At 42.1% G+C, this 15,151-nt stretch overlaps 1 protein-coding gene across 1 annotated transcript in view; it reads left to right on the top strand.

The window, feature by feature from the left end:
* Positions 1–15,151, top strand: part of lrrc9 (leucine rich repeat containing 9) — a 152,667-nt gene that overhangs the window by 85,421 nt on the left and 52,095 nt on the right. Inside the window, exons 16-19 of the mRNA XM_080202432.1 lie at positions 1,214–1,429; positions 8,448–8,567; positions 12,994–13,185; positions 14,180–14,305. Of these exons, the coding sequence (XP_080058558.1) occupies positions 1,214–1,429; positions 8,448–8,567; positions 12,994–13,185; positions 14,180–14,305 (654 nt within the window). The remainder of the gene's footprint in view (positions 1–1,213; positions 1,430–8,447; positions 8,568–12,993; positions 13,186–14,179; positions 14,306–15,151) is intronic.

The following is a 15,151-nucleotide window of genomic DNA, read 5'->3' as shown; positions in this document are numbered from 1 at the left end:
CAACCCCACTGGCGTGACAGGAGGACATGGAAGTTCTGGAGGTCAGGAGTAAGGGGGGGTAATCTCCAGGCATTGCCAGCTTGGCAGTGCCAACCTGGCCAGCTGGCACTGCCCACTAGGCATCAGGCATTGCAGGGGGCTTCCTATTGGGGGGGCCTCTGGGGGCAATGGCTGGGGATGGGGGCAGGGGGGTTCATGCTGCCAGTCTGCAGTCAGGATCATTGACAGAAGGAGGGTGGACAGCCATTGGGGTGGGCGGAAGTGGGGGAGGGGCTGGGACGATGGGCGGTCACAGCAGGGTGGGGGATGTGGTTGGAGCTGGCCCCGACACATCTGGGAAGCCAGAAATTGGAATGGTAGGGGGTCACACAACCAACGACGTCAGGTTACGGGACTGGCTAGTGATTTAGCTGGCCGGTGATTGGCAGACCGGCAGTGCAGGGCAACTGTGCATGCGCCGATATGAGCTCTGATAGATTAGTGCACGCGCAGTGGCTCACTCAGCGCTATGCTGCTGACCTCTCCTGCGGGAATAGGCCATCCTTGGCTTTTCATTGAGATTCACAACGGGGCTCTCTGTGATACACAGAGCGTGGGAGGTTCAGTTTGAAAGACTCACTGAAAAAAACAGCAGATTTACTCCAGCATGTGAATTTGATGCTTAGAATTTTTTTGGAAGAATTCTACCCACAATTTCTGCAAGGAGCGCACTTCTGCCTCTACAGAGTTCTGTTACCACTGCAGTTACATGGAGATATGGTTGAAACAAGTGAATTAACTATATGACAAATTGCAGCGGTAAATATATCTGACCTAGGTAGTTTCTCATACTTCAAACCAAAACAGGTATTTCACAATATTCATAGGTCTTAGAAAAATTCCCAAATCTTTTCTCAAAAAGTACTTTCCAGTATTAATTATTATTATCAAGTGAATGGATAGGAAATAAAAAAACAAAATCAGCCCCGATCCTTTGAAGTTTCTTATTATATTTGACTTGAGACAGTGTGTATTGGAATGTTATATCTGAAGTAATATACTCTCTTTGCACAACATTCTACCAACACAAAGAGCAAAGGTAACCATGATTTTGCTTATAAGTTTGATGAATAAAGAAGGGAATTAGGAAAATCAAATGAAAATAGAGATAGCATTTTTCGAAGTTTATAAATGAATGTTTAATCCTTTCTTTTTACAAATTGCATTTATTTAGAATGATCTGCAATCATTTTATTCTGCTTTTTCTGAAAATAAAACATCTCAAAGGAAGCAGAGTAAAACAGAAATGATAATCACACAGCGAGCCAAGGCACTTGATGAAGAAGTTTTAAAAATGGATCCTGTTGTGATGCAAAGGCCTAAAATCCTAAATCTGGATGAGAGGACAATACTTTCTGTGTCTGGAGCTTCAATATTGAGTCAAATCACAGTGAGTTATTTCCCATCAAGTATATATAAGTAAAAGTTAAAGATTATAGATAAGATTTGTTTCTCATAACAACCTCACAGATTGGCATGCAGGATGCTGATCATTGTTCAGATTGAAATACTCTCAATCCAATGCAAGAGTAAGACCAAGCCATGATAGATGTAATAGCTTTAAGATGTTATAATGGTGATAATATCATGACATTAGATATATTATCCATGCAGATTCTGTACCATGTTAAGGAGATTTATCCAATGAAAATTATTTTGTTCCTTAAAAGAACCAAAATCAACCTTTAGTTGCAGTGACTGCATATATGCTACAGTTGGGTTGTCAGTTTTCCTCCATTATTGAAGATGGCTATTTCTGGTCATCTGATGTGCGTACAAATGTGCTGTGGAATCCTCAGTTGCAGACTCTCTTGGCTTTCCACAATGTGTACAGGAATGAATTGTTTGATTATTGGTTCTGCCCAGTTTTTCTAGCTTGTCTTTTACCTTTGTTACTTGTATTATTTGCTGTTTGAAAGAGCAACACCATTACTGGAGATTGATCCTCAGATAATTTTTCCTTGTGCAGTTTTCTCCAAGTCTTTGGCAGACATGTCACACTTCCTGAGGTTCACCTTCAAGGAATTCTTGACCCTTAATCTTGGCCTACCTCACAGGAGGTGTCCAAGTTTTAGTTATGAATACGTGACTGCCTTAGAGATTTTATTATGAATCGTACGTTCTACAGATCCACTCCAACTGAACTGGACTCTGATGATGATTGCTTCAATTTCACACATTTCTGCTCTTTTACCTTGGCTTTTGGTATCTTGCCCTCCCATCTGATGGCCATGATGTTCCAAATGCATCTCATGGAACTTGTCCAACTAAATAATGTAAGAGAAGTAGGTAGTCCCCATCTGGCAAGCATACAAGAGACTAGGTATTACCATGGTTTAGTACAAAGCAAGTTTTGTTTTGAATTAGGTATATTGTTTTCTCTATTGTTTCCTGTATCAATGGGTGAATGTATACATGCTGAGGCAATTTTATTTGCCACCCCACCGTCAATGCAGATGTTTCTGGAGATTGCACTTCTGAACATAGCTACAACCTTCAAGATTTTGTCATTGATGGTCATGGTAAATGGGAAATAATCAGAACTGAATGGTTAGTGTATTGTCTTTGTCTTCCTTAAGCTGATGATTAGCTCATAGTTGATGGGCAGCACGGTGGCACAGTGGTTAGCACTGCTGCCTCACAGCAGGGACCTGGGTTTGATTCCAGGCTTGGGTCACTGTCTGTGCAGAGTCTGCACATTCTCCCCATGTCTGTGTGAGTTTCCTCCAGGTGCTCTGATTTCATCCTACAGTCGAAAGATGTGCTGGTTAGGTGCATTGGTCATGCTAAATTCTCTCTGTGTACCCGAACAGGCGCCAGAATGTGGCAACTAGGGGATTTTCATAGTAACTTAATCGCAGTGTTAATGTAAGTCTACTTGTGACACTAATAAATAAACTTTTTTGAAAAAAAAGCTTTTGAGATAACAGTCCACAAACCTTTGCAGGCCATGCTCACAGCATGACACAAGGCCATAGACATTGGCAAACAGCAATTCCTGATTCATCATCTCTGACAATTTAATTGAGGATTTCAACCATCTCCGGTTGAAGAGATTGCCATGTATTATTAATTGAATTTATATTCCATCAAGAATATGCTGTGTACATGGGCCATGACATCCCTGCTTCACACCATTTATTATGTTAAAGGGTTGAGTGTATTCACCACAGTCAGCAACTGTGGCTGCCATCCATCATGAAACTGCCATATCAGAAACACACCTTGGATATCCCGGGGAGTTCTGCCATGGGGGTTGTGCAGGGGTGGAGCATGTTGGTGGTCATGACAGCAGGGGGTGGGTGGTGCAGGGGTCTTTCATTACATTGTGAGATCAGGGCGTCCTTGAGAAATGGCCAGACTCACTGGTGAGTTTAGACACTGATGATTAAGGTCCGGAGCATGTCCAGAGCAGATCGCTCTGGTTTTCTCACTGTTATTTATTTTGGGAAAGTTTCACCCATAAATACAATAATCTAAGCAAAAGCTATTCCACAAAGCAAATAAATGGCTAGAAATATACGATGTAACACTAAACAATAAATAGTAGATAGGAGAAGTCACACTGACGTTCAAGAAAGTTGAAAAAATTTCTCTGAGAATGAAAATGTCTGCCAACAAGGCAAAAACTATTCAAAAGGCCAGTGGAGGTGCACAGGTGGGTGCAGTGCATCAAGTGAGAAAGCAGCAACAAATAAAAGGGCAGAAGTAGTGGAGAGTTTCAGGTGTGGGGAGACACATTATATATATCATTGCAAATTCATGGACGCTGAGTGTCACTATTGCAATAAAAAAGGGAATTTGGCTAAAATTGCAGGGTTCCTAACAACAAGTCAAAGACTAGGCAAGGAGATTCAAATTCAAAAAGGCCTCAGTCAGCTGCGCATCACCTGGTAAGCACAGAGCAGAAAGAAGAATGTTCAATGTGAGTGAGTTGTGTGTGGAGCCTATCTATGCTAGAGTGGGGGTCGATGGAAAGGAAATTAAGATAGAGTTGGGCATGGGTGCCTCTGCACCTGTAATCAGAGAGGAGACATAGAAAAACTCAGAGCTCTAAGCAGGCACCTATCCTTACTCAGACGGGTGTCCAACTTTGGATGCACACCGCAGAAGCTATACCATTGCTTGAGGCATGAGAGGTCAATATTGCATATAATAGCCAAGAAGCAAGTGCATGGCTCCAGGTGGTGAAAAGGAAAGTGCTTAGTCTACTAGGGCATGACTGGCTCATTACACTTCCATTGGACTGGGGTGAAATAAACCACACGAGTGTGGGCCAAATGCAAGGCAAGTGGGATTAGTTTAGGGGTTTTAAAAAAAAAGGTCAACATGGACAAGTTGGGCTGAAAGTCCTGTTTCCATGCTGTAAACCTCTATGACTCTGAGTGACAGATGATGTCATTCAGAAATATCCTGAGGTTTTCAAAGATGAACTGGGTACGTTGTCTGCACAACAGTTTGCAGATCCTCAGGCAACTCCTCACTTTTTCAAGCCCAGGACAGTACCCCATGCCATGAAAGGCAAAGTGGAGGAGGAGCTGGAGTGGCTGCAGAAGGTTGGTATCATTCACTTTTCATATTGGGCAACTCCAATTCTTACTGTTTTTAAAAGTGATGGTATTTTGGGCATTACAATCCTATCATTAATCAGGCCTCTGAGCTGGATGCTTACCCATTGTTCTGGGTAGAAGACCTGATTTCGACCCTTGCAGGAGGCAAGACATTCTAAAACTTAACATGAGCCATGCCTATTAGCAGCTTTTGTTAGGGAAGGACTCAAAACAGTATTTCACAATCAATGTGCAAGGATTTTTTCAAATACAACCATTCAGTTTTCGGGTGTCTTCCAATCTAGTGATTTCTTTTCAGAGGACAATGGACAATCCATTGCAGGGGAGTTCCTTGTGTAGCAGTTTACTTGGATGACATCTTAATCATAGGGGAAACTGAGGAGGAGCAACTCAGCAGCCTGGATCGAGTGTTAAAGAGATTTCTGGAGGCAGAACTGTGACTGAAGCATAGCAAGAGTATCTTCCAAGCATAAGCGTGGAACATTTGGGTCACAATCACAGTGTGGGTATGTTCCCTGTGGAAGACAAAGTCAGAGCTATCAAGGAAGCTCCAAACATAGAAATGATCTGAGCTCAGGTCAATTTTGGACATGGTAAATTACTACAGGAAGTTTCTGCCAGACCTTTCAACAGTGTTGAAATGTCTGGCAGGTGATGGATGACCAGGGGCACAGGATATTTCTGAATGACAGGCGATGATCTTTGCGTTGTCGATGGAGACGGGAGAGGTTCCGGAGGATTGGACGATTGTGCGTGTGGTTCCTATATTCAAGGAAGGAATAGGGAAAGCCCAGGAAATTACCAACCGGTGAGACTAACCTCAGTGGTTGGTAAGCTGATGGAGAAGACCCTGAGGGACAGGATTTATGAACGTTTAGAGAAGTTTAGTATGCTCAAAAGTAGTCAGCACAGCTTTGTCAAAGGCAGATCGTGCCTTATGAACCTGGTTGAGTTCTTTGAAAATATGACTAAACACATTGATGAAGGAAGAGCGATAGATGTGGTTTGTATGGACTTCAGCAAGTCGTTCGATAAGGACCCCCATGCAAGGCTTCTTTGGAAAGTGAGAAGGCATGGGATCCAAGGGGCTGTTGCCTTGTGGATCCAGAACTGGCTTGCCCGCAGAAGGCAGAGAGTGGTTGTAGATGGGTCTTTTTCTTCATGGAGGTCGGTCACCAGTGGAGTGCCCCAGAGATCTGTTCTGGGACCCTTGCTGTTTGTAATTTTCATAAATGACCTGGATGAGGAGGTGGAGGGATGGGTTGGTAAGTTTGCCGACGACATGAAGGTTGGTGGTGTTGTGGATAGTTTGGAGGGATGTCAGAAGTTGCAGCGTGACATAGGTAGGATGCAAGGCTGGGTGGAGAAATGGCAGGTGGACTTTGACCCGGATAAAAGTGTAGTGGTCCATTTTGGCAGGTCAAATGGGATGAAGGAGTAGAATATCGAGGGTAAGACTCTTAGCAGTGTAGAGGATCAGAAGGACCTTGGGTTCTGGGTCCATAGGACTCTTAAATCGGCCTGGCAGGTAGAGGATGTGGTTAAGAAGGTGTATGGTGTACTGGCCTTCATCAATCGAGGGATTGAGTTTAGGAGTCGGGAAATAATGCTGGGTCTCACTTGGAGTACTGTGTTCAGTTCTGGTTGCCTCATTACAGGAGGGATGTGGAAGCTATTGAAAGGGTGCAGAGGAGATTTACAAGGATATTGCCTGGATTGGGTGGCATGCCTTGTGAGGATAGGTTGAGGGAGCTCAGTCTTTTCTTCTTGGAGAGACAAAGGATGAGAGGTGACCTGATAGAGGTGTATAAGATGTTGAGAGGTATAGATCGGATGGATTCTCAGAGGCTTTTTCCCAGGGCTGAAACGGTTGCTACAAGAGGACACAGGTTTAAGGTGCTGGGGAGTAGGTACAGAGGAGATGTCAGGGGTAAGTTTTTCACTCAGAGGGTACTGGGTGAGTGGAATCGGCTGCCGTTGGTGGTGGTGGAGGCAAATTCGGTAGGGTCTTTTAAGAGACTTCTGGCTGGGTACATGGGACTTAATAGGATCGAGGGCTATAGGTAAGCTTAGTAGGTAGGGATATGATCGGCGCAACTTGTGGGCTGAAGGGCCCGTTTGTGCTGTAGTTTTTTCTATGCTCTTCCTATGTTCTTTCTAGTGTTGGCATCACTGTATCTGCTGCTTCACAAAGAGACTGAATGCAAGTGGGGGACTAATGTAAAAGAAAACTTAAGCCCTTTGGCTTTTCATTATGCATGCTGACAACAGCTGAAAAGGGATATTCACAGCTAGATAAGGAACAGCTGGCCATTACTTTTGGTGTGAAATGGTTTCATCAATACTTTTTTAAAAAGTTTATTTATTAGTGTCGCAAGTAGCCTTACGATGAAGCTATCATGAAAATCCCCAAGTCGCCACACCGGTACCTATTCGAATGTACTGAGGGAGAATTTAGCATTGCCAATGCACCTAACCAGCATGTCTTTCAGATTTGTAGGAGGAAACTGGAGCACCCAGAGGAAACCCATGCAGACACACAGAGAATGTGCAGACTCCGCACAGTAACTCAAGCTGGGAATCAAATCCGGGTCCCTGGCAGTATGACGCAGCAGTGCTAACCATCATGCCCCTGGTCATCCATTCACTTACGTACCGATCACAAGCCACTGATGAGCTTTTTTAGTGAAGCCAGGTGTATTCCTCCCATGACCTCGGCCAGAATGCAGCACTGGGATCTCAGATCATCAACCTACCAGTATGAAATAGTGTACGTTGTGTACAAGTCCAGCTCCACTGAAAAAAGTCTCACCAGTGTCTACTGAGTTGCCAGTGATACTGCACAGGTCACAGCGTAGTTGCAAAGTGCCTGGAAGATTGATGTATAGTTGAGACATGAGTATAATTTATACTTCTATTCCCCCGCCTCATTTCAATCCCCCTTAAGGAAAAGTGTTGTAGAGGGTACACTAAGCATCTTCCTATTTGAATATGTATACTGATGTCTTCAGTAAGTGTGAGCATGCACGAGTGACATTGTCGGGAGCGGGGGCTTGAGCAGATTATTATTGTAACCACAAGGGACCTGTTCCACAAGGAACCACAAGGTTCTATATCTATGTTGTACTGTTTATCTTATAGCTTTGTAAGTAAAGATGATTTAAGCGCTCAAACATGTTTGTCTACCTTTTGTCAAGTTACCATAAAAAGGAATTAAGTAATTATCTGAAAAGAAAAGATTTGCAGGGGACAGTGAAGAGGCAAGCTAGTGAGAACAGCAGCGAGCCAGCACTACACCTTGGGTTGAATGTTCTATCATGCAAGAACTCTTTGGTGGCTTGGAAAGAGAGAATTACTTGCCAATCCCCAATATCATGTCGCAACTTATTAAGAATACAACATTCTTTTGAAAGTGTAGACTTACTCTTACAGTATCTGAAGCATGTTAAAATGAAGAAAAATGTGTGATTTATAAATCATATCGTGTACTTTTAATCATTTCTGATAATTTGCATTTTTCTTTTTAGTTTGTTATTATGGGAACCTCATTGCTCCCATTATCATGTTGCTACCTTTGAGTGGTGTTAATAAAGGCTAAGCAACGTTAATGGATTTTAGTGCAACAAAACCCTTCAAGTAAAATGGTTGTGTTTTAAAATTATGGTGTGAGAGGGGTTACTGACCTTTCATTCCACATGTTAAAGCATGGACTATCTTTCAAGAAAAAACATGAAAACATAGGAAACATCTGCCTATTGCAAAATAGGTATGCAATATTGCAAAGAGTTGTAACTTTAAAACTTACTTTGTTTATTTTTCATGTATATCATAATATAGATTTTGAATTTACATGGAAACAGTCTGGGTAAGCTAAAGGGTATCTCCAAACTGATAAATTTGCGGCAACTTACTGTCAGCTTCAATGAACTTGTACAGCTAGATGACATTTCAAATCTGGTAAGAATTTACAAACTTTAAAGCTTTAAGTATTTCCAGTATGGAATTAACGTAAGGTTGTGCTAGCTGATGCCTGAAAGATATTGCCACCAAGACAAAAAACCTTCTGTTGCTTTACACCAGCAGTGGCAATGCAAAATCAATGTTGGCAACTATAAGAATGACAGAGATTCACATATTCTGATTCCCTTTTCATGTTTCACTGCATAATCACTTCTGGTCAGCACACACTCACTGCCCAGAAACTGATAAGATGCTGGTTTCAATGTTCTTTAAAACAAACAGCATGATAGGCTGGTGGGAATAGTGCATGTTGCATGCAGAAGTTAAATTGTATTTAATTGCCAACTGTGGAAGTTAGCCAACCAACATTTTAGAAGGATAATGGAAGGACTGACATCTCATAAAGTGGCACATCTTAGTGTGACAGAATCAAATAATGTAATTTGGAAAGGTTTTTGTCTTTCAGTTTAGTTGCCTTACACAAACCTTGGTAAAGGCCAGTGTAATATCACACGCATGGGTTCCTGGAGGAGGAAAAGGAAGCCTGCTTAGGAGGCCAGGTTGCTCCCCAGGCACACTTACTGTGCCATCAACCATCTTGTATAAAACAACTGAGATGATCATACTTTAATATATCAAAGGCCAGTGCCTCAAGAGCACTCAGAAGACTCTGCAAGTTTATTATTGTATCTTGTGCAAGTTTTTGTTATGTCAGCTTGGTCTCTTTAACTGCCTTCATGTGAAGAAGGTGCTGACACCACTCCAAAGGTCAGCACAAGAGAAAAACGTTAAAAATATAATATCCCCCCAGTGACCTCTTTTTGGAAGGTGATCTGCTTTTTTTTATTCATTTGTGGGACATGAGTTTTGCTGACTGGCCAGCATTTATCGCCCATCCCTAGTTGCCCAAGGGCAGTTGAGAGTCAACCACATTGCTGTTGCTCTGGAGTCACATGCAGGCCAGACCAGGTAAGGACAGCAAATTTCTTTCCCTAAAGGGCATTAGACTTATTAGCCAAAGTAAGGAGTCTAACATTTTCTATCATGGTCTGGGCAGACCAAAGAATAGATTTAGCTCAATCTTTGATCTAACTAATAACGAACTAACTTAGTAACAGTAAAGTATATTTTAAACTTGCTGCTAACATTCTTCGTTACGAATACAAACCTGAATAAAATTTATATAGACAGCATCCATAGCTTTTCCCTTCATCAGCTATATGTATTATTTAAATTAAATTCATGCTCAGTTAAATTAGTAAAGCATGATCAATTTTTTTAATCAATTCTTGCTGGCTCTTCAAATTAACTCTACTGTAGCCAAGTGCCTCTTCAACATTTTTTCCCTAATTAATGTTCCTGAAACTTTACTCACCACTGATTTTAAACTGACTGGTCTGTGGTTACTGGAAATGTCCTTACAGCCTTTCTTGAAAAAGAGTGTCTCATTTGGTATCCTCCAATTCACTGGCATCTTCTCATATTTGGGGAGAAGTTGGCAAACACCTCCAAAATCTCCACTCCTACTTTCTTAAGCAACTTGAGATGCAAGCCATCTGGATCAGGTTGCTTATCTGTTCTAAATATAGCAGCCTTTCCAATATATTCTTCATGTCATGCGTATGATGGATGAAGGCTCAGTATGTGCAAGCAAATGCTTGCATGAGACTCTGAAAAACCCTGCCACAGACCCTGCTGATTCAGTTGCGGGGTTGGTTGTGCACAAGAGACCTGCTTGGAGTGGGGTGTCTAATAAAGCCTTTAGAAGGATGCTGACAGCAACCAATAAACATTATGCAGTGAGAGTTAAGATACTCTTTTGATGAAACAAAAATAAGAAATTAAAGATCAAAAATGAGAGTGAGTGACAGCCCATGGTGGGGCACTGTAACAAAAAATCAATACTTCATGGGAAACTTACAAAATCAAATAAAAATGACATTCCAAGGGGTGATAATTCACTTTGGTGAAAGTTAATATTTTTATTTGCATTTGTTTAATTTGTGATAATTACTGTGTTCACTTGTGCAATAAGTTATGATCCAAATTTCTTGATTTTTCTAGGCCTACTGTTTCTAGGTGTTGCCTTGACATCTGCATCAGGGATGGAAGCAGCCGTTGCCTTTGATGGCTTAAGCTATTGTACTCTGGCGAGCCGTGGCCTAGAGGGCCCTGGCTTCTTTTATCTGTCCTTCTGTGGGGCGAGAAGACGAGGCTGAAGGGATCACAGGCTGAGGGGATTCAGAGTGAGCAGACAAACTCTGAGAGTGGATGACCCCAGTGTGTTCCTCTTCTTTTTGGGTGCTTTAGGTCCTAGCCTCATTCCTTGAGAGGAAGAAGAGAGGTTGAGGTATCTTATCCCCATCTTAAGTTGCCATTGCAAGAATGCACTGAAGACTGCCAGGATGGAGTGCAAGCCTGGATGTATCTCCAGCAGAAATTGGGCCTTCTACTGGACAAGGGTCTCCATGGCAACTGCCTACCTCTGTACAGTGTGCGCATGTGTGGGCAGCACTTCATCAAGAGAGCAGGCAGACTGACTTCTCCCACCCACATAGCATTCTTTTGAAGGCTTCCAACATCTCTTCCTGATGCTGCTTAACATCTTGCTGACTCTCCACACATTGGACGGCCAAAATCAAAGGCTCGCCAAGGGACTCAGCTCACTGATGCTACTTCCTCAGCAGTCCTTATCAGCCACCTCCTGCTGCGGTTTCATGTCAGTGCAGTGACCACCAGATTGTGACACCCTTTCTAATCTAGCACTAATACCCATCGAGATGTATATTCTTAAGCTAATGGCGGGTGCTCATGTCTGTTGCAACACCTGTAAGTGTACATACTGATTTAATCTTCTGCTCCCTCCTGGGCTTCTCTGGGCTGAGGCTGTGTCTGGTGCTGAAGCCTGACACGAGTCCTTCTCCTCTGGTCCTGGCCTCTTCCTGGGGTTATCCGTAAATGAGAGAAAAGAGTGCAAGTGACCACATCAGCTGCCTCCATCATGATTACATATTTGACCCTCTGTTTCCTTGGATTGGATGAGTCCTTACTTGGTGGATGCCCACGTCCAAATTCTTCATTACCAATGGCATGAACCTGCTTGACTCCACTGCAGAGGGACTGTGAGGCACATTTATTCCATTGCCATTGAGGCCCTTCTGTGCTGATATATGGGTGTCTTTGTGATCTATGTAACCATCTGATGAGATACCCTGAGAGAGCACATTAGATTATTCATCCTTTTCTGGTACTACATGGCCGACTTCTTACACACCCTGTGGACACTGTCAGCATTGGCTACCTCTGCCCATGCAGAGTTGGTTTCCCTGCTTGGCCTACTCGTCCCATTAGGCTAGTATAGTATATTCCTGCAAGCCTCGACATGGTCCACAAGGATGCACAGGAACTCATCACTGAACTTTGGTGCTGGGCCTTCACCTCCCCTTCCACAGCTACCTCAGTTTATCTTTGATGAAACCCGCATCCGTACTTTTGTTATCACTAGCTGAGACAATTTCAATGTTTTGCTGGCTAACCTCCCATCCTGCACCCTCCATAAACTTGGTTTCATCTAAAATACTGTGTCTTGTATTCTAAGTAAGTCTTGCTTTTCCATCACGCCTATGACCTGTGCTTTCTTCCATCCAACAACACAATCGGAATTTGCCCCTCCACCTCATGACTGTTTTGTAACGGCGGAGGTGGCCCACTATTAGCGAGAAGTGGGATCTTCTGGACCCGCTGGTACCAACGGGGTTTCCATTGTTCGCACCCTCTGCCACTGAGGAACCCGTGGTGGGGTGGCCCCAGCTGCCGGTTGGAGTGATTGGAAAACCCAGTGCATTGATTTTAAAGTTCTTAACTTTGTTTCTCAAATCACCCCTTGGCCTCACCCCATGCTATCTTTGTAATCTACAACCCCACCACCTTCTGAGATCTCCAAGCTCCTCCAATTCTAACCTCTTAGGCAGCTTAAGTTCAAGCTCTGGAATTCCTTCCATTAATCTCACTACCTCTTTACCATTCCCTCCTCCTTTATGACATTCTTAAAAATCTACTTTTTTTATACCATGTTTCTGGTCATCTGTCCTAATGTTTTCAGTGTTAATTTTGTTTGAAAATGGTCCTTGGGATGGTTTACAAAATTAAAAGTTTTATATAAATACGAGTTGTTCCTGCTGAGAACTAGAGATACTTATTCTCTTGAAGTTAACAGCACATCTCTACGTGTACCATGGCAGAATCTTCCAGTGCCAATAGTTATTTTGGGTGAAGGTACAAAAGTTCAATACGCACTAGTTAAGATGGAGATTTAAATTTTTTGCTGTTAATCTCTTTGACCTTATTTCTTTCCTGAAATCAAGGAAGCCACTGCGTTGGTTTGTTTGTATCATTCTGAATCCAGTGTTTTAAAATTCTGCAGCCTTACCTTACATTTTTGGATGCTAGCCACAACCGGTTGATAACATTAGATGGTCTTAGTGGAGTGGAAAATCTCAAATATTTGGATCTGAGTTGGAATCAACTAACTTACATTAAGGAAGAAATTGGAGTCCTTCGTAAACATACATTAGAGCTCCTTACGCTCGATGTTCGTCATAATCGATGGAAAAAGGTATTTTCCAGTGGCTGTTTAAGATTGCCAGCTCTTAAAAATGAAGTGTGATTTCAGATCATTTTAAATTTAAAATTTGCCTTAATTTTTTTTCATCTTAGAGAGCATGTTTAAATAATGCATGGACCCAACCATTTACAATGCTTTGATTCAGTTCCATACATTGATTAACTTGTATGGACAGCTGGTAATTTTCTTGCCTGTGCCGTTTCCTCATTGTAAAGACAGAGGCTGAGGGAAGACCTGTTGGTGGTCTACAAAATTGAGAGGCACAGACAGGGTGGATAGTCAGAGACTTTTCTCAAAGATGGAAGTGTCGATTACAAAGGGGCACAGGTTCAAGATGAGAGTGGAAAGTTTAAGAGAGATGTGCGAGGGTGGTTTTGGATGCAGACAGTGGTGGGTACCAGTAATGTGCTACCAGAAGAGGTGGTAGAAGCAGGCACATCAACAATATTTAAGAAGCATTTGGATGGGTACATGAATAGGGAGGAAATAGAAGGATGCAGACCAAATAAGACCTGTTCCTGTGCTGTACTTTTCTTTGTTCTTTCTTAGTTTGAATGAAGAGATGTAGATTTAAGTCTCACTTTTGTTGAGTTCCCAATCTCTGTTAAATGGAAGAGCTAAATCTACATTAGTTATATTTGTAGTTTTATTTGAATAATAAATTAGTAAGGTTGCTAAATTGCCTTATGATCATCAAATACACACCATCAATATACAAGTTTATATTTAGGTAACATAAGCTTCTGCATGTGATGTTGTGTATGTTTAGTCAGCATTTCCAGCTGGTGAAGACAGACATGGCGATCCATAATTTGAAAATTACAGCTCACTAATTAAATACCAATTCTGCGGCATACTTTCAGTTATTGCATTGCATGTTTCTACAGTACAGTTGTCAATATAGTTCTGCTTTAAAAAAATCTATAACTTATTTAACTTCAGTAAGTCTTATCATTCTTTTTACCCATGTCAAATTTTTAAACAGCCAGCATTATTACGCCCGATGATCATTGGCCAATTAAAGGCTCTCACTTATCTGGATGGGTGCATTGTAACAGAGGAAGAAGTTTTCGCAGCTCTGCGTATTACTGCTGAATCAAGGCTTACACAGGTACGACCAATGTCGATACTGACTTCTCTTTTGATTTGTTTTCTATTAATTTGACTTTCCTTTTTGGGCTGTGCCTATCCAATATCTTGTCCAGTGTCATTGGTTTACTTTTATTTCAAGTTATTTTAAATTTAAATATTAATAAATTCCATTTGCAAAATACAAATTTGATATTTCCATGCTTAAGATGAATTTGTTACCTGACAATGTAGAAATTGCATGATCACTAACTTTATTATGTTTTATTATTAGTAAAACTCCATGTAACATGGGTGGCATGGTAGCACAGTGGTTAGCACTGCTGCTTCACAGCTCCAGGGATCTGGGTTCGATTCCCAGCTTGGGTCACTGTCTGTGTGGAGTTTGCATATTCTCCTCATGTCTGCGTGGGTTTCCTCCAGGTGCTCCAGTTTCTTCCCGCAGTCCAAAAATGTGCGGGTTAAGTTGATTGGCCATGCTAAAATTGCCCTTAGTGTCCTGAGATGCGTAGATTAGAGGGATTAGTGGGTAGATGTGTAGGGATATAGGAGTAGGGCCTGGGTGGGATTGTGGTCGGTGCAGACTCGATGGGCTGAATGGCCTCTTTCTGTACTGTAGAGATTCTATGAATTCTATAAAATAAAGACTTTATAAATATCAGTTTTGATTGTACCAGATCTAATGTCATTCCTTGTTTCAGTTGAAGTGAGGGGATAGGGAGTTTTTCCCCTGTCATAGTTGGGGTGCCCTTTAAAGATGGCGCCCTGATCTCTGTGAAGTCGATTTGCCCCAGTGGTCCCACACCACCAGACTGCTGGTGTAAACCATACTCCCAATTTGTTTTTTTGTCAGGGACTCAAGATCTGG

Source organism: Carcharhinus amblyrhynchos, chromosome 14 (genome assembly GCF_965287045.1).
Source record: "Carcharhinus amblyrhynchos chromosome 14, sCarAmb.v2.hapA, whole genome shotgun sequence".
Taxonomy (NCBI): domain Eukaryota; kingdom Metazoa; phylum Chordata; class Chondrichthyes; order Carcharhiniformes; family Carcharhinidae; genus Carcharhinus; species Carcharhinus amblyrhynchos.
Note: the sequence above shows the minus strand (reverse complement) of the source record. Positions and strands in the feature narration are given on the sequence as shown.